At 40.1% G+C, this 20,691-nt stretch overlaps 2 protein-coding genes across 2 annotated transcripts; both read left to right on the top strand.

The window, feature by feature from the left end:
- Window positions 1-5,849: 5,849 nt before the first annotated feature.
- LOC119720488 (zinc finger protein 208-like) lies at window positions 5,850-8,091 on the top strand. The gene has a single exon (XM_038190171.1). It carries the CDS (start codon window positions 5,941-5,943, stop codon window positions 8,008-8,010), a length of 2,070 nt encoding a protein of 689 aa, XP_038046099.1. The 5' UTR covers window positions 5,850-5,940; the 3' UTR covers window positions 8,011-8,091.
- Window positions 8,092-17,641: 9,550 nt separating this feature from the next.
- Window positions 17,642-20,282, top strand: LOC119720344 (zinc finger protein 235-like). The gene is made up of 3 exons (XM_038189996.1): window positions 17,642-18,710; window positions 18,878-18,928; window positions 20,275-20,282. Exons 1-3 carry the CDS (start codon window positions 17,642-17,644, stop codon window positions 20,280-20,282), a joined length of 1,128 nt encoding a protein of 375 aa, XP_038045924.1.
- The last annotated feature ends 409 nt before the right edge of the window (window positions 20,283-20,691 follow it).

Consider the following 20,691-nt stretch of genomic DNA (forward strand, 5'->3'; position numbering starts at 1 on the left):
ATCATGCAGTCATCAGGCTGGCGTTGGACAAAGCAGAATGGTTAATCATGGAGGTAGAATTCATGCATTTTATTTCTAGCTCCATGGCTAATGTAATTATATTCATGCGAGTATGTTAACATTCCGTACACGATGTTTTGCAGTATATCATGCATGTGTTCGCATCAAAGAGCAATGACAATTGAACCATAGCGTGAACAAAATTCAGCTGACAACGATATGTGCAAATTGTCGTTGTCTGCTGAATTGTGTTCAATTATTGGTGATATTTATGTGGTTTAGCCATTCTTAGTAGAACCAACCAACCAACAAACTAACGCCGGTAAAACCTCCTTGTTGGATCTGATGTAATGATGTAACTAGTAATAGACCGCTTGCAGACGCGTTCGATAATCGACGCGCGAAGGCGCGCGACGCCATGTTGTGGGTCAAGCGCATATCTATCCATGCACATTTTGTCCCACAACATGGCGTCGCGCACCTTCGCGCGTCAATTATCGAACGCGTCTGCAAGCGGTCTATTCGTCTGCTGCGCCTCAAATTCCGTTGTCATATGAAAATCGGACTCTATGAAAATCGAACTCTTTTACCCTTTTATTGGTTAAACCCTCTCACGTGACCGGTCCCTCTCCTAATTATCTATGCATGAGCATGCGCAATACCACCAAAGAGTCCGCATTTCATAAAACCTAAATTCATGCGGTCCTACTAAAGCGCGTCAACAAGCGTCAACAAGCCTCAACGGTCGTCAAACGAGCGTCAACAAATTTTGTATAAGCTTTTGAACATTAAAAACAGCTTTATATGGTAGAAAAAGCAATAAAGAACATCTGCTGCATATCAATTAAAGTTAAAATTATTTTAAAACTTGGTTTTTTGAACGCGAAATGTACGACGAATTTGTCGATAAAAGTTGGCCGCCATCTTGTTTGGATGGCGCTGTAGACTTCGCGCATGCGTAGTATGGCTCTGTACACTTCACGCATGCGTAGTACGGCTAGCTAGCTACACATGAACAAGATGGCGGCCAACTTTTATAGACAAATTCGCCGTACATTTCGCGTTCAAAAAAACAAGTTATAGAATAATTCTAACTTTAATTGATAAGCAGAAGATGTTCTTTATTGCTTTTTCTACCATATAAAGCTGTTTTTAATATTCAAAAGCCTATACAAAATTTGTTGATGCTCGTTGACAACCGTTGAGGCTTGTTGACGCTTGTTGACGCTTGTTGACGCGCTTTAGTAGGACCCAATTCATGCTACACCGTCCGTAATGCCGCGCCTAGACGCGCGCGTACGGGTTTGGTGGCAAGCGCCCTCAATCGACAGCTGCAAAGAACAGACGGCTGTCGCTTCCGGGTACAGATTTGGTGAGCGAAATTCTGGTAATTTCACATTTTTGTTTGACATTTCAGAGGTTTGATCCCACCCTTTAGGTACCCAACTATATCAAAATAATACGTGTGAAATACGGGGGCCGAACATTTCGTGATGGGAGTCTTTGGAGGTCGAAAAAATTGACAATTTTTGACTTGACAAATTAAATCACATGCAACATGTGTACACAACTTGTGACCAGGGTGACCGTTTTAGCCGATTTTCGGTTAATTTGGACGGATTTCTTTTGTTAAAAAAAACCGAGTTGGACAGAAAATTTGACAGAATGGATTTTTTTGGCAGATTTCTGGCAGAATTCTGCAAAATGGTGGACCCCTAATTTGTTACAAAAGCTTCAATCTTTTCAAACAAATCCTTGCATTTAAATCATGGGACAGGTTGGCTGGCCTAGGGGAAGGATTTCTATGTAAGAAGTTCACTAATTTTCCTCTGTATTGACTAACAAGCCCCCAGATAGCAATTTCATGTCATCAAAGTCAATTTGAGCAGTGAGAAAATACAAGCATTTTCTTAGAAAACACTTAAAATTTTTCAGTCCACTCTCATAGGGTTTGTACACAGGGTGTTGAGTGAATTTCTTATAATATTGAAATCTTTCCGGCCTAGGTGCTGAGGTTCACTGGGAACCAGACTTCGTCATGATGCAACATGTTGTTTTACCAGAAATTTACGCAAAATGTTTCAAAACATCCTTATTATGCGACTACATGTGTATATAGATTGTTTACAAAGGCAATAGGCCTACTACAACATCTGCATGTTATTTTAAGTGCAGGAATGCAACTTTTCCTCGTATTTGATCAGCTGATTTCCTCTTTTTTTACTTCCCAATTAAAAATAGAAAAACACTGTACAAACTCTGGTAAAGATTTGAGTTTCCTCTTTGTGTGACTTCCCAGTTGCATTCCTGTAAGTGTTTATTATGTATTTCGAGTAATTATTTGGGAGTTGGAAGATTTTGATAAATCTGACAGATTGTTGAAGTGCATTTGGCCACAACCTTACGGTCACCCAGCGTGTGACAGCCCAATAAATGTGGCTGTCATACTGGACTACCTCCGTTAGACAGCCACACATTGTATGCCCTGTGCATGGAATGTCGCGTCAAATTGCTACTTATGCTAGGGGAGCCGAAAATCAATTGAAATTGCAACTATTTTGTCACTTTATACTCACACAATCGACAACGCCGTCTACAAAGTGCTGCTTAATACATAGCAACAAAACGTTAAATTCATTACCTTCAGAGGTATAGTTATCTTGTAATTCGGGTTGAATAGGGACGACTCTCGGCTGCCATCGTTCACGAAAGCGTCATGCTGCAAATCACGCCCTCACCAGCTTATGTATCATATGTTTATAATGTGCATTGGTACGGCTGTTGCCTGTCATTCAGTATTGGTCAAAAGTGCATTAATGCAGGCGCAGTTTGACCAATACTGTCATGGCTGTGTTGTGGTTATTGTTGTGTGCTTATGCCGATCAGCCAATCAAAAAAATGCTGAGTAGGACACCGACGGCTGTTGAATGTCCTCAGTATCTATAATTATACAAGTTATTACTCGAAACAAAGAAAAAAACCCCCTAAAATTACACTTTTTAAGGTTTTTGTGAAATTCACTATTTTTGGAGCGCTACTGCACAAGGATATACAATAACCCAAGGTTTTCTCACCAGATATGAAAAGACCAATGTCTGAACTAACCATAGCCGAAGGGAAATTATTCTGAGTGCCCTGGAAAGTGCCATTTTGGAGGTTTAAAAATGGGGTAAAAAATGTAATTTTGCCAGTTGTAAAAACATGCTGTATTGTAGGGCCTAAAAATAATATAAAGGTGATTTTTCGGAAGTGTTTCTATTTTTGTTTGTAAGGGTAAGGATGATTCTTTGTCGTGAGTTACTTTTGTGAAATTACTTCGCATTTTGGCTTGATGACCTTTGAAAATAACGCGCCAAAAAATGAATTTTTATAGCCTCAAAATTGCCCCCAAATGGCGAAAACACATAATGGCAAAACATCAGTTGAAAAAGTCTATTCTGGTTACTTGCTCCCCAAGTCCTTTCATCCCACAAAGTATAAAGAAATTTGATTTTTTTTTTAGCATGGACACTTATATTAAGTATTTACACAAAATGACTCTTAATCATTTAAATGAACTGATTCCACTTAAAGAAAAGGTAAAAAAATAGTTAGTGGCCTGACGTTTCGACCCTAGCAGAGTCTTTCTCGAAGGCTAAATGACAAGACTATAAACATAAACAGGTACATGTATACATTACTGATGTAACAAAAGCAGTCAAGTGGAAATAGATGATGCAGAGGAAAATACACAGAGAAAGCAGGCGGCTGAACAGAAAGGAGGGTAACAAAAGGGAGGGGGATTGGGGGAAGGGGATGGTTGACCACAAGAGGTGGGGAACACAAAGGACAAAGTCAATGATGGGGAGAGGGAGAGAAAGGTAGTTAATTGGTGAATGAGGGAGACTGGAAGGGGGGGGGCTTATCTGTGGTGAAAAGGAGAAGGCAAAGACAAAAAGTTATTAGTCATTTCCTTCTTGGATGTTCAGACCATGGCGTTGAATGGTCTGGAGACGTCTTATCCATAATTTCTCTCTACTCAGACGAACAATCTCTCTGTGGTTTCCTAGTGCCTCAATGCCCTGTAAAATCATGTCAGAAATTGAGTGATTAGGAAGATTGAAATGATGTCAAATGAATAAAAGGTGTAAGATGTCAGCATCGACCCAACTTACATTGAATGTTTTGCATAATTACACAAAGTCGTTGTTTTGATTCAAGTCAAGAGAATTGAAGAGTTTGTCTTCAAAGTTAAGACAGCACACTCAATTTTTCCTTGATCATTCCTTGATCTGTTAACAGTAATATTGTGAATCAACTGTGCATACCTGACCCATCTAAAGGTATATTAAAGTCCCAATTGATAGTATTATTCCGTGATATTTCTCCAAAATCAAACAAAAGATTGAGATTGATATATGGTGCAAGACCGGAATTCTGTTCTCCACCTTGTATGAAGGACCATCGGGGTCTACCCGATATTACCCAATACCTATGTTCCCCAACACTGATGTTCCCCGAAATCCTTAAGGTTAGGGTTAGGATAGGGTAAGGGTGAGGATTTTGGGGAACATTGGTATTGGGGAACATAGGTACACAGCCAGGACCATCAATCAAACACAATAAAGTTACACGAGGATCAGTGCTGCTAGATTTGAAATTGGAAGCATTTTTAAGAAATAAACGTGCCCATAGGAACTGTACTCATATTTTTTGTATACTATGTACACGCACCATAAACCATGTTTGTCATTCATGAAAAAAAATCTATGTACGAGCACAAAAAGGCTACAGTTGATTACAGAAAACCAAAAAGTTCTGAATTTCTTCGTCTCTCTCTCGTCTTAATCAAATTGTGGCCCAAACACGTCACGTTGGGTATTATTCAACAAAGCATTAGAACCGATTCATTTTGGTTTTATTTTTTTTTCCTGAACTTAGGGTGTCAATCTGCTTTTTGACAACACCGACTACAAATTGACTTCCGTTGTGGCATCTCGTGAATCAGATCCAATTACGGAGAAACCTGAGGAAAACACGTCCGGCCAATGTGATGATGCTTCATAAGCTTGAAACATGCTGCCAAAAAAAATTGGTTGGTTGTAATATTTGATGTTTCTGTCAGCCCTCAAGAGGTTTCAAAACGAGGAGATGCAAGTAAAACTGTTACATTTGTTTTTCGCTACACCAAACTCTTCTCATCCAGCTTGATGATAAATTGTCACCAGAGGGTCCACTTTAAGTGAGAAACTGTTTTCTTGTGAAGCTTGTGGTCAACCCACTGATGGACGAAATCTCCATAGGCTCAACAGACTGCATGCATGTACTGGGGTCTTGGGAGAAACTTTGTTGTTGCGATACCTGTTGTAAAGCCTTTCTTATCAACGGAGTCCAACCATGCACAAGAGGGTCCATTCTTCACATGAAGCTTGAAGCAAAATTGTCATCAGAGGAAGTGGAGACTGGTGGGAAAGTGTTTTCTTGCGAGACTTGTGGTAAAAACCCACTGAGCGACAGAATCTACACTTATGCAAGAGACTGCATAGGCCTACGTGTACATGTAGGCCTACTTGTGTAAAACAATATTTTGCAAGAATTGTTGTAATAAGGCCTGTGTTATTAGTGGGGTCCAACCATTAAGAGGGTGGATCCACAGTGGTGATGAAAAACTATATGATTATGAGGCATGTGGAAAAGCCTTTTCTCTAAAAGGACATCTAAGCAGACACGAAAGGAGGTACATAGGTGAGAGGCCATATATGTTTGTGAGACCTGTGGTAAATCCTGTCTCGCTAAGGTGATCTAAATAGACATAAGAATGTACATCAATAAGAAACCATTTGTTTGTAAGACCTGTGATCAAGCCTTTTCTGTCAAAGGTAGTCTACAGGTACATGAAAGGGTGCATACTGGAGAAAAACCATTTGTTTGTGAGACCTGTGGTAAAGCCTTTCGTAAGCAATGTCATCTAAAATACATGAAAGAATACACAGCGGCGAGAAACCATTTGTTTGTGAGACCTGTGGTAAAGCCTTTTCTGACAAAGGTTATCTACGTAGACATACAAAAATACACACCGGTGTTAAACCATATGTTTGTGAGACCTGCGGTAAAGCCTTTTCTGCCATATGTCATCTACAGGGACATGAAAGGGTGCACACTGGAGAAAAACCATTTGTTTGTGAGACCTGTGGTAAAGCCTTTTCTGTCAAAGGTAATCTAAATAGACATGAAAGGGTGCATACTGGAGAAAGACCATTTGTCTGTGAAATCTGTGGTAAAGCCTGGTCTGGCAAGGGTGATCTCAATAGACATGAAAGGGTGCACACTGGAGAAAAACCATTTGTTTGTGAGACCTGTGGTAAAGCCTTTCGTAGGAAATGTAATCTACATGGACATGAAAGCGTGCACACTGGAGAAAAACCATTTGTTTGTGAGACCTGTGGTAAAGCCTTTCGTAGGAAATGTTATCTACAGGGACATGAAAGGGTGCACACTGGAGAAAAACCATTTGTTTGTGAGACCTGTGGTAAAGCCTTTTTTGAGAAATTTAATCTAAAAATACATGAAAGAAGACACACAGGTGAAAAACCATTTGTTTGTGAGACCTGTGGCAAAGCCTTTTCTGTCAAAGGTGATCTACAGCGACATAAAAGGGTGCATTCTGGAGAAAAACCATTTGTTTGTGAAATCTGTGGTAAAGCCTTTTCTGTCAAAGGTGATCTAGAAATACATGAAAGAAAACACACCGGTGAAAAACCATTTGTTTGTGACACCTGTGGTAAAGCCTTTTCTGACAAAGGTAAACTACGTAGACATACAAAAATACACACCAGTGTTAAACCATATGTTTGTGAGACCTGTGGTAAAGCCTTTTCTGTCAAAGGAAATCTACAGATACATAAAAGGGTGCATACTGGAGAACGACCATTTGTCTGTGAAATCTGTGGTAAAGCCTGTTCTGGCAAGGGTGATCTCAATAGACATGAAAGAATGCACACCGGTGAAAAACCATTTGTTTGCGAGACCTTTGGTAAAGCCTTTCGTAAGAAATATCATCTAAAAATACATGAAAGAATACACAGCTGTGAGAAACCATTTGTTTGTGAGACCTGTGGTAAAGCCTTTTCTGTTAAAAGTACTCTAAGTGGACATGAAAAAATACACATCGGTGTTAAACCATTTGTTTGTGAGACCTGTGGTAAAGCCTTTTCTGTTAAAAGTACTCTAAGTGGACATGAAAAAATACACATCGGTGTTAAACCATTTGTTTGTGAGACCCGTGGTAAAGCCTTTTCTGTCAAAGGCAGTCTACATGTACATGAAAGGGTGCATACTGGAGAAAAACCATTTGTCTGTAAAATATGTGGTAAAGCCTGTTCAGGCAAGGGTGATCTCACTAGACATGGAAGGGTGCACACTGGAGAAAAACCATTTGTTTGTGAGACCTGTGGTAAAGCCTTTCGTAGGAAATGTCATCTACAGGGACATGAAAGCGTGCACACTGGAGAAAAACCATTTGTTTGTGAGACCTGTGGTAAAGCCTTTTCTGTCCAAGGCAGTCTACATGTACATGAAAGGGTGCATACTGGAGAAAAAACATTTGTTTGTGAAATCTGTGGGAAAGCCTTTTCTAACCAGAATGAACTTACTAGACATGAAAGAATGCACACCGGTGAAAAACCATTTGTTTGTGAGACCTGTGGTAAAGCCTTTTCTGTCCAAGGCAGTCTACATGTACATGAAAGGGTGCATACTGGAGAAAAACCATTTGTTTGTGAAATCTGTGGGAAAGCCTTTTCTTACCAGAATGAACTCAATAGACATGAAAGAATGCACACCGGTGAAAAACCATTTATTTGTGAGACCTGCGGTAAAGCCTTTTCGTTCAGTTATAGTCTAAGTAGACATGAACGAATTCACACCAATGAGAAACCATTTGTTTGTGAGACTTGCGGTAAAGCCTTTTCTGACACAGGTAGTCGAAACAGGCATGTAAAAATACACATCGGTAAACCATTGTTTGTGTGACCTGCATGTGGTAAAGCCTTTCTTCAGAAATGTACTCTAAAAATACATGAAAGAAGACACACCGGTGAAAAACCATTTGTTTGTGAGACCTGTGGTATAGCCTTTCTGTCAAAGGTAATCTACATGTACATGAAAGGCTACATACTGGAGAAAAACCATTTGTCTGTGAAATCTGTGGTAAAGCCTTTTCTAGCCAGAGTGAACTCACTAGACATGAAAGAATGCACACCGGTGAAAAACCATTTGTTTGTGAGACCTGTGGTAAAGCCTTCTCCAACCAAGGTCACCTAATTAGACATGAACGAATTCACACTAACGAGAAACCATTTGTTTGCGAGACCTGTGGTAAAGCCTTTTCTAACACAGGTAGTCGAAACAAGCATGTAAAACAATGCACATCGGTAAACCATTTGTTTGTGTGACCTGTGGTAAAGCCTTCTCCAACCAAGGTCATCTAATTAGACATGAACGAATTCACACTAATGAGAAACCATTTGTTTGCGAGACCTGTGGTAAAGCCTTTTCTAACACAGGTAGTCGAAACAGGCATGTAAAAATGAACATCGGTAAACCATTGTTTGTGTGACCTGCATGTGGTAAAGCCTTTCTTCAGAAATGTACTCTAAAAATACATGAAAGAAGACAAACCGGTGAAAGCCATTTGTTTGTGAGACCTGTGGTAAAGCCTTTTCTGGCAAGGGTGATCTCACTAGACGTGAAAGAATGCACACCGGTGAAAAACCATTTGTTTACGAGACCTGTGTCAAAGGTAGTCGACACAGATTTGTGGTAAAGCCTTTTCTGGTCAAAGTACTCGAGACAGGCATGAAATGATTCACAGTAGTGAGAAACCAATTGTTTGTGAGACCTGCGGTAAAGCCTTTTCTAACACAGGTAGTCGATACAGGCATGTAAAAATGCACATTGGTAAACCATTATGTTTCTATGACTGTCAAGCCTTTCTTGAGAAATGTCATCTAATAATACATGAAAGAAGACACACCGGTGAAAAACCATTTGTTTGTGAGACCTGTGGTAAAGTCTTTTCGGACAAAGGTAATCTAAGTGGACATGAACAAATATACACATCGGTGATAAAACAATTTTTGTAAGACCTACGGTAAAGCCGTTTCTAACACAGTCGAAACAGGCATGCAAAAAAGCACATCGGTAAACCATTTGTTTGTGTGACATGTGGTAAAGCCTTTTCTGCCAAATGTCATCCACAGGGACGTGAAAGGGTGCATACTGGAGAAAAACCATTTGTCTGTAAAATCTGTGGTAAAGCATTTTCTGGTCAAAGTACTCGAAACAGGCACGAAATGATTCATTGCGTTGAGAAACGGTTTGTTTGCGAGACCTGTGGTTATGCCCATTCTGCCAAACGTAATCCAAAAAGACACGAAAGAATGCATATCGATGAGAAAAACACACCTTTGTAAGATCTAAACGAACGTAGACAGAAAGCTTAACATTGGTGAGAATGTTCATGTGCATGCATCTGTTCGTACTTGCATTGTGTGACATTATATTTCCAGTTGCAGTACTTTATTGTATATTTGGGAAATAGAAATTTCCTAAAAGTTTCCTATCCACAAGGGTACACGATCGAAATTGGCTGGTATTAATTGGTATGACCTCTGCAAGGCCACTGTTTGGGTCTTTGATCTAACCAAACCCTTTGTTTTAGAGGGACTTTCCCATGGCCTTGCCTGGCTACTTTAAGTAACACTATTATGTCACCTCCACTCACTGTGGAAACAAATCTATCAGATAATGAATAATGAAAGGTTTGCGGAAACACCATGTGCAAATAATTTCTCAATGAGGAGAATGGTTCTGAAAAGAACCAGACGTATAAAATATATTAGGTTTTGGAGGTTGTTGGGATCTGGAAGAGATCTGCTGGTCAGCAGATTCACCGCAAAGTTTATATTCAAATTACACAATGACATCATGGGGAAGGTCGAGCGGTCATATTGATATTTAGCCAATTGGCAAAAAGATGTAGTAGCCATATCGGGCGAGTTATCATTTTGTTATGTTAAGTTGTAAAATTGAAACTTCGTTCCTAGAGCTACTTTTGCTCTGTAGTTATGTTAGTGGAAATTCATTCTTTTATTTGGTTGTTCTTTATTTCGATCATTTGACTTCATTTCTGTGAATGAAGTTGTCTACATCTCTTAAACTTTTAATGATTCAAACAGAAGAGATCTCGCAAGATAGGTTTGGTAGTCAACTTGAATTGAATCATGGGGGAACCATAAACATCGTTGGTGATGTGAAGTGAAGTTGCTATTACATGTACATGTATATCAGTATCTACAGGTAATTGATATTTTATAGAACCGTTCATTTAAGAATCATTGTATTCTTTTGTATAGCTTCCACCTACAAATATGGTGACTTAGCTGATGTAGCAGGTCTGCTAGATATATCTAGGTTATATGTTGACTTAAAGTGTTCTAATTCTTGATTCACACTTAACTAGTTTCAGATATTGTAAATTATGTTTTTGGAGACAATGCTTACTTTTGTCCAATTGACAAGTCAAGACAATGTATTACCGATTCTGTTTTCAAGTTATTTTGTAGTTATTGCAGGCACTTTGTTGTTTTTATCTTATTGTACAATCAATAATGTGTTGTACTTTTAAACACCTTAAGTTGAGGACAAGGACAATCAGTCTGGCTACCCAATAAAGTGTTATGTGATCTGTCATATTCCATCTATTGGATACCAGCTGATGTACTGTTTTATGGTGTTTAAATTACGAGTGCTATGACCTTTGAACTGAGTGTCGTGATCTGTTGTACAGGGTGGATAAAAAAACGAAACCGAGATAATATTGCTTATTGGAACAGAAGTATGGCACATGTGAATCAAATGGAGATATCCTCTCTTAGGGTGGAGTCTCCTCTTTAAAATGACACCATGGTCATGTCATTACATACACGGTTGACTGAGCAGAGCCCATTTTATAACAGGGTCTATTTAGAGACTTGTGCCACTTTCCAATTGTGGTTTGTGTTGTGTCTTTTGTCTCAGTGTGAAAGGCTATGGTTGCCCATTAGGGCAGGTGTGGGGGAAAACAGATCTCAACGTGAAAAGTGGCGCAAGTCTCTCAATGGACCCTTTCATAAAATTAGTCATTGCTCAGTCAACCGTGAATGTATAAGGACACGTCATGATAAAGACGAGATTCAACCCTAACAGAGGATATCTCCCTTTGATTCACATGTGCCCTACTTCTGTTCCAATTAGCAATAATATCTCGGTTTCGCTTTTTTGATTCACCCTCTATAATGACTGTAGTAGTACAATGTAGTATTTTAAACCCATGTTTTGCATTATTATTTCTTAATGTTACCGTCACGGACCACCCGTAAATTCCGCCAATGGACCATTAAACTCTAGGTCCATCGAGTTTTACCATCAGCACCAAATTGTCATCGGGGAAGGTACTGAATTTGGAAATTTTTAAGGGTATTTTGGAATGCCTTTTGGGTGTTATTCTAATGCGAATTTAGTATATTCATGGGCTAACGTGTGATAGGATCCACTAATCTCACACTGCACTGATCAGATAGTGTACTAAATCATGATTAGTGGTATTCGAATCTCGATATTTATGTCAGTGTGAAGTTTTCCTGGGCCAATGTATCGGATACAGTTTTTTTATATTTTAAATACAATCATTGAAAAGGTACCTTTGTGTCCATTTTAACCTTTTTGCAATCATCGCTGTTTTGCAAATTTCAATGGCAATTGAAGTGCTCTTTTCGTTTTGACCAGGCAAATAATAATGTCCATATTCTTAAGCAACAATGTGTCATTTCAGGCAGAAACTCACTAATGTCACATCTATTTCTGCATTAAAAAGCGGCCAGCATTTTTGATAATTGACTGTCGTATAGTTTATGCTCTATCTTGTCTTTTGTGATTGTGCGTGCCAGTCATCCTGTGAGCAAACATTTTGCACAGAATGTTTTCAATAAGCAAGTTTGAGATTCAGAGTTTGAAAAGAAAATTAATCTCTAAACTGAAAGTATCTCCCCAAATCACAGCAACAGCCCCCTCAGTTGTCCGGAAATCATGGACAGTTTAATAAACTTAACAAATTAACCGGTGTGGCAGTAATTCTGTCCCCCGTTAAAAGTGTCCGGGGGGACAGAATTACCTAGGTAAAAGTGTCCTCCCCGGCCCGTTAATTCTGTCCCCCTTCAGGTAATTCTGTCCCCTCCAGGTTTTTTTGTCCCCCTAGTTTTGCAACGCAGAAGGCCATTCTCTATATTGTTTTGATGAATTCAGTCTACAAACAAGGTATACATTTTTTACTTTTTAGTCTGACCTTCATGAAGATGAAAACAATTAACTTTTTGGTCTCTTTCTTAGATGTGAAATGTGAACACAATATGTTTCGATCGATTCGGACTGAGTACGGTGAAAATACAGCAAGGGCCACCGTAGAATAGGGCCACTGTAGAAGCATGACCGGTCATGCACTACAGTGGCCCTATTCTACGGTGAACGCCTCATTGATATAACGCCTACTTGGATTGGTCTGCGTTCCCATCGTAGCGCGTAACGAGATTTCCTATTGGATGAATTTCCTTAGTGTAGCGGGATAGCATTATGTACACATGCGATAAACACTGCCACAAATCTTGCAGCATGTACTTGCGGCGATGCGCGCTCACGAGCACGACTCGTATCATCGCATGGGTGATACTTGCACGGGGACACATTTACCAGGGGGACACTTTCAACGTTGGGCAGGGGGACATATTTACCAGGGAGGGGGACAGATCTATCTAGGTAAATGTGTCCCCCGGACAGATTTACCGGGTCGCGACCCGGTAAATCTGTCCGGGGGGACACATTTACCAGGGGGGACAGAATACCTGCCACACCGGAGTGTCAGAGAGTCGTACAATTTATGACCTAAAGCATCTCAGTGGCGTAGCAGGCGGTCATTTTTATTGGGGAGGGGGGGGGGGGATGTAAAAAATTGTGAAAAGGGCACTTGCTCATCCGTGGTGAAAGGCAGACAGGTTTTTTCTCTAGACATTTGGCTTCGTAAAATCAAAAAGCGCGGGGGGGGGGCTTATTCCAACTGTCGATGGGGGCGCTGTTCAGAAACGACGATTATGCACACAAACGCCAATAAATAGTGCTTTTAAGGGCGGTACATGTGCGCAATTCAGTAAAAAGAACCCAAAACAGTACGTCACAAAACAAGGGCACCACTTTTATGATATATATTGCAAAACATCGTGTATGGATGGGACAAAATTTAGCTGACAACGATATATGCGCACATTATCATTATCTGCAGAATGAAAATGTGTTCAATTATTGGTAATTTGGTCTCTTTTTAGTGATGATTATGTGGTTTAGCCATTCTAAGTATGTTATGTATGTTACTACACAGTAACCGACCGTTAATTGTCTGCGCATATGCATGTTGCGTCTCAATTATTATTCCGTAACGGGTTTTGTGGCAAGCGCCCTCAATCGACAGCTACAAAGCACACACGGTCGTCGCTAGCGCTTCCGGATACTAGATTTGGTGAGCGAAATGCTTGTAATTTCACATTTTTTTTGATATTTCAGAGGTTTGATCCTATCTTTAGGTACCCAACTATATCAAAATAACACGTGTGAAATACGGGGGCCAAACATTTCGGGATGGGAGTCATTGGACGTCGAAAAATTGACAATTTTTGTTTACAAATCACACACGGGACTTGTGACAAGCATTACGGACACACTTTCGCAAAATGTGGTCCGGATGCTTTCTATACAAAAACCTCGTTGGTTCGGGGATTTGTACGTAAACCTTATCAGTCAGCCGATCACGCTCAATTGACTTCGGCCAAACCGCAGTCCCATCAAAAGAAATAAGTTAACAATGTTATCCGGACCATTTTTTCCGAGAGTGTGTCTGTAATGAGGGCATGAAGGGTGACGTGACCGTTCCGATTTTCAGTTAACTTTGACGGATTTCTTTTGTTAAAAAACAAATTGGACAGAAAATTTGACAGAATGGATTTTTTTTTTGCAGATTTCTTGCAGAATTCTGCACAAATGGTTATTTCAGGCATGCAACTCTTCCTCGGATCAGCTGATTTCCTCGTTTTTCACTTCAGACTTTTGCCATTTAAAATTAAAAAACACTGTACAAAGTCTTGTAAAATTTGGTATTTCCTCGTTTTTTTGTTAATTCCAAGTTGCATGCCTGTTATTTGGCCTGGCAGTAAAACAGGCGAGTCGAAAAAAGTGGTGCCGGGCCCCTAATTTGGTTTAAAAAGCTTCAATCTTTTCAAACAAACCCTTGCATAATGGGACAGGTTGGCTGGCGTAGGTCGCCTGAGGTTCACTTGGAACTGGACTTTGTCATGACGCAACCGGTTGTTTTGCCTGAACTTTATGCAATTTCAAAACATCCATATGCAACTACATGTGTATAGGCCTAGACTGTTTACAAAGGCAACAACCACAACACCATCTGCATGTATTGTTATTTTAAGTGTTTATCATGTACTTCGAGTAATTATGGGGGATTTGGCAGATATCTGATCAATCTGACAGATTGTTGAAGTGCATTTAGCAGAATTTGGCCATGACCTTACGGTCACCCTGCCTGTAACAGCCCCATAAATGTGGCTGTCATACTGGACTACCTCATTTTAGACCATGGAGTTAGACAGCTACACATTGTATGCCCTGTGCATGGAATGTTGGTCGCATTGCTACTTATGCTAGGGGAGCCGAAAATCAATTTGAAATTGCAACTTCATGTATTTTGTCACTTTATACTCACACAATCTGACCATGCCGTCTACGAAGTGCTGCTTAATACATAGCAACAAAACGATGAATTCATTACCTACAGAGGTCTAGTTATCTTGTAATTTTGGGTTGAATTGGGACGATTTTTGGCTGCCATTGTTCACGAAAGCAACGTGCTGCAAATCCCGCCCTCACTTGCGTGCATCAAATGTTTACAATGTTCATTCGTACGGCTGTTGCCTGTCACTCAGTATTGGTCAAAAGTGCATTAATGCGGGCGCATTTTTGACCAATACTGTCATGGCTGTGTTGTGGTTATTGTCGTGTGCTTGTGCCGATCAAAAAATGCCTTGATTATTTATGCTGAGTAGGACACCAACGGCTGTTGGATGTCCTCAGTATTTATAAGTGAGGCATCATTTCTGCTGCAAATAACACAGTTAATATAGCTCTCGAGCTTTCCGGTCGACATCCCGATAACGTTGTACATGTGGTACATGTGTATGATTCATAATTGTGATACGATCAATTCTGTCATTTACATACATTAAATAATTGAGTAAAAATACATTTTGTAGCAGGTGGATTCAATTGGATTGAGTGTTTCATTTGAATGTTCTCAATGCATTCTCCAGGTGGTGAACTGCGGACAACGGAGTCCTGTCCTGATCCTGTGTGGAATCAGCTGATTCTGAATTGATCAAGTTGACTGAAATAAGGTAACATATCATCCATCCTAATGGTGAATCCTCAATAAAGACATTATTTGTTGGCACCACGGAGCAGGCCACACCTAAAGAGAGGCAGACCACCCCCAATGTTGCGCAGGCCACCCCTAATGTTGCGCAGGCGCAGGCCACCCCTAATGTTGCGCAGGCGCTGGCCACCCCTAATGTTGCGCAGGCCACCCCTAATGTTGCGCAGGCCACCCCTTAATATTGTGCGGTCCACCCCTAATGTTGTGCAGTCCACCCATAACGTGGTGTGGACCTGCCCTAATGTGGCACGGGCCAACCCTAACGTGGCGTGTGCCACCGCTAATGTGGCGCGACCCCTAACTTGGCATGCACCTTTTAAATTTTGTTTGCCTCAAGTGCTTTGCTAGCAGCATCCCCCCCCCCAAAAAAAAAAACAACCACACACACACACAAATCCACACATAACTAAAAAAAAATGTCCACATACAGTAAGTAAATATTTTGGAAATATGAAAACAAAACTACAAAGTAAATACTCCTAATCTATAGCCTAAACCCCCATGATTTTTATTGTATAATGTATTCCCTTGTGTCCTCAACAACATTTTTCGTTACTGTTAAATGTAAGCTGTGTAAAATCCTTTGTCATTTGAAAAAAAATGGCTGATGTGGTTGGAAATCGGAATCCCAATTGATAGTCCTATTCCTAACATTTCTCCAAAAACAAACAAAAAATTGAGATTGATATACATGTATGGTGCAAGGCCTGAATTCTGTTCTCCACCTTGTATGAAGGACCAACGAGGTCTGCTTGATACTCCCGCTATAAATGTTCCCTAACTCTGATGTTCCCCGAAATCCTTAGGGTTAGGGTTAGGGTGAGGATTTTGAGGAACATTAGTATTGAGGAACATAGGTATGCACCCAGGACCATCAATCAAACACAATAAAGTTACACAAGGATCAGTGCTGCTAGATTTGAAATTGGAAGCATTTTAAAGAAATAAACATGCCCATAGGAACTGTACTCATATTTTTTTGTATACCATGTACACGCACCATAAACCATGTTTGTCATTCATAAAAAAAATATATGTACGAGCACAAAAAGGCTACAGTTGATTAAAGAAAACCAAAAAGTTCTGAATTTCTTCGTCTCTCTCTCGTCTTAATCAAATTGTGGCCCAAACACGTCACGTTGGGTATTATTCAACAAAGCATTAGAACCGGTTCATTTTGGTTTTATTTTTTTTTCCTGAACTTAGGGTGTCAATCTGCTTTTTGACAACACCGACTACAAATTGACTTCCGTTGTGGCATCTCGTGAATCAGATCCAATTACGGAGAAACCTGAGGAAAATCAACACGTCCGGCCAATGTGATGATGCTTCATAAGCTTGAAACATGCTGCCAAAAAAAATTGGTTGGTTGTAATATTTGATGTTTCTATCAGCCCTCAAGAGGTTCCAAAACGAGGAGATGCAAGTAAAACTGTTACATTTGTTTTTCGCTACACCAAACTCTTCTCATCCAGCTTGATGATAAATTGTCACCAGAGGGTCCACTTTAAGTGAGACACTGTTTTCTTGTGAAGCTTGTGGTCAACCCACTGACGGACGAAATCTCCATAGGCTCAACAGACTGCATGCATGTACTTGGGTCTTGGGAGAAACTTTGTTGTTGCGATACCCGTTGTAAAGCCTTTCTTATCAACGGAGTCCAATAATGCACAAGAGGGTCCATTCTTCACATGAAGCTTGAAGCAAAATTGTCATCAGAGGAAGTGGAGACTGGTGGGAAAGTGTTTTCTTGCGAGACTTGTGTTAAAAAAAACCTGAGCGACAGAATCTACACTTCTGCAAGAGACAGCATACGTGTACATGTAGGCCTACTTGTGTAAAACAATATTTTGCAAGAATTGTTGTAATAAGGCCTGTGTTATTAGAGAGGTCCAACCATTAAGAGGGTGGATCCACAGTGGTGATGAAAAACTATATAATTATGAGGCTTGTGGAAAAGCCTTTTCTCTAAAAGGACATCTAAGCAGACACGAAAGGAGGTACATAGGTGAGAGGCCATATGTTTGTGAGACCTGTGGTAAATCCTGTCTCGCAAAGGTGATCTAAATAGACATAAGAATGTACATCAATAAGAAACCATTTGTTTGTAAGACCTGTGATCAAGCCTTTTCTGTCAAAGGTAGTCTACAGGTACATGAAAGGGTGCATACTGGAGAAAAACCATTTGTTTGTGAGACCTGTGGTAAAGCCTTTCGTAAGCAATGTCATCTAAAAATACATGAAAGAATACACAGCGGTGAGAAACCATTTGTTTGTGAGACCTGTGGTAAAGCCTTTTCTGACAAAGGTTATCTACGTAGACATACAAAAATACACACCGGTGTTAAACCATATGTTTGTGAGACCTGCGGTAAAGCCTTTTCTGCCAAATGTCATCTACAGGGACATGAAAGGGTGCACACTGGAGAAAAACCATTTGTTTGTGAGACCTGTGGTAAAGCCTTTTCTGTCAAAGGTAATCTACAGATACATGAAAGGGTGCATACTGGAGAAAGACCATTTGTCTGTGAAATCTGTGGTAAAGCCTGTTCTGGCAAGGGTGATCTCAATAGACATGAAAGGGTGCACACTGGAGAAAAACCATTTGTTTGTGAGACCTGTGGTAAAGCCTTTCTTGAGAAATTTAATCTAAAAATACATGAAAGAAGACACACCGGTGAAAAACCATTTGTTAATGAGACCTGTGGTGAAGCCTTTTCTGTCAAAGGTGATCTAGAAATACATGAAAGAATACACACCGGTGTTAAACCATATGTTTGTGAGACCTGCGGTAAAGCCTTTTCTGCCAAATGTCATCTACAGGGACATGAAAGGGTGCACACTGGAGAAAAACCATTTGTTTGTGAGACCTGTGGTAAAGCCTTTCCTGTCAAAGGCAGTCTACATGTACATGAAAGGGTGCATACTGGAGAAAAACCTTTTGTTTGTGAAATCTGTGGTAAAGCCTTTTCTAACCAGAATGCACTCACTAGACATGAAAGAATGCACACCGGTGAAAAACCATTTATTTGTGAGACCTGCGGTAAAGCCTTTTCGTTCAGTTGTAGTCTAAGTAGACATGAACGAATTCACACTAATGAGAAACCATTTGTTTGTGAGACTTGCGGTAAAGCCTTTTCTAACACAGGTAGTCGAAACAGGCATGTAAAAATGCACATCTGTAAACCATTGTTTGTGTGACCTGCATGTGGTAAAGCCTTTCTTCAGAAATGTACTCTAAAAATACATGAAAGAAGACACACCGGTGAAAAACCATTTGTTTGTGAGACCTGTGGTAAAGCCTTTCTGTCAAAGGTAATCTACATGTACATGAAAGGCTACATACTGGAGAAAAACCATTTGTTTGTGAGACCTGTGGTAAAGCCTTTTCTGGCAAGGGTGATCTCACTAGACATGAAAGAATGCACACCGGTGAAAAACCATTTGTTTACGAGACCTGTGGTAAAGCCTTTTCCGACAAAGGTTGTCTATAAGTAGACATTAAAAAAAAAAAAATCGGTGTTAAACCATATGTTTGTGAGACCTGCGGCAAAGCCTTTTCTGCCAAGTGTTATCTACAGGAACATGAAAGGGTGCACACTGGAGAAAAACCATTTGTTTGTGAGACCTGTGGTGTAGCCTTTCTGTCAAAGGTAATCTACGTGTACATGAAAGGCTACATACTGGAGAAAAACCATTTGTCTGTGAAATCTGTGGTAAAGCCTTTTCTAGCCAGAGTGAACTCACTAGACATGAAAGAATGCACACCGGTGAAAAACCATTTGTTTGTGAGACCTGTGGTAAAGCCTTTTCTAACACAGGTAGTCGAAACAGGCATGCAAAACAATGCACATCGGTAAACCATTTGTTTGTGTGACCTGTGGTAAAGCCTTCTCCAACCAAGGTCATCTAATTAGACAGGAACGAATTCACACTAATGAGAAACCATTTGTTTGCGAGACCTGTGGTAAAGCCTTTTCTAACACAGGTAGTCGAAACAGGCATGTAAAAATGCACATCGGTAAACCATTGTTTGTGTGACCTGCATGTGGTAAAGCCTTTCTTCAGAAATGTACTCTAAAAATACATGAAAGAAGACAAACCGGTGAAAAACCATTTGTTTGTGAGACCTGTGGTAAAGCCTTTTCTGGCAAGGGTGATCTCACTAGACATGAAAGAATGCACACCGGTGAAAAACCATTTGTTTACGAGACCTGTGTCAAAGGTAGTCGACACAGATAGTCGAAAAAACCATTTGTCTGTGAAATTTGTGGTAAAGCCTTTTCTGGTCAAAGTACTCGAGACAGGCATGAAATGATTCACAGTAGTGAGAAACCATTTGTTTGCGAGACCTTCTGTAAAGCCTTTTCTAACACAGGTAGTCGAAACAGGCATGTAAAAATGCACATTGGTAAACCATTATGTTTCTATGACTGTAAAGCCTTTCTTGAGAAATGTCATCTAAAAATACATGAAGGAAGACACACCGGTGAAAACCATTTGTTTGTGAGACCTGTGGTAAAGCCTTTTCTGACAAAGGTAATCTAAGTGGACATGAAAAAATATACACATCGGTGATAAAACAATTTTTGTAAGACCTACGGTAAAGCCGTTTCTAACACAGTCGAAACAGGCATGCAAAAAAGCACATCGATAAACCATTTGTTTGTGTGACATGTGGTAAAGCCTTTTCTGCCAAATGTCATCCACAGGGACGTGAAAGGGTGCATACTGGAGAAAAACCATTTGTCTGTAAAATCTGTGGTAAAGCATTTTCTGGTCAAAGTACTCGAAACAGGCACGAAATGATTCACAGCGTTGAGAAACCGTTTGTTTGCGAGACCTGTGGTAAAGCCCATTTTGCCAAACGTAATCTAAAAAGACACGAAAGAATGCATATCGATGAGAAAAACACACCTTGGTAAGATCTAAACGGACGTAGACAGAAAGCTTAACATTGGTGAGAATGGTCATGTGCATGCATCTGTTCGTACTTGTATTGTGTGACATTATATTTCCAGTTGCAGTACTTTATTGTATATTTGGGAAATGAAATTTTTCTAAAAGTTTCCTATCCACAAGGATACACGATCGAAATTGGCTGGTATTAATTGGTATGACCTCTGCAA

This window comes from Patiria miniata, unplaced genomic scaffold (assembly GCF_015706575.1).
Source record: "Patiria miniata isolate m_02_andy unplaced genomic scaffold, ASM1570657v1 HiC_scaffold_9, whole genome shotgun sequence".
Taxonomy (NCBI): domain Eukaryota; kingdom Metazoa; phylum Echinodermata; class Asteroidea; order Valvatida; family Asterinidae; genus Patiria; species Patiria miniata.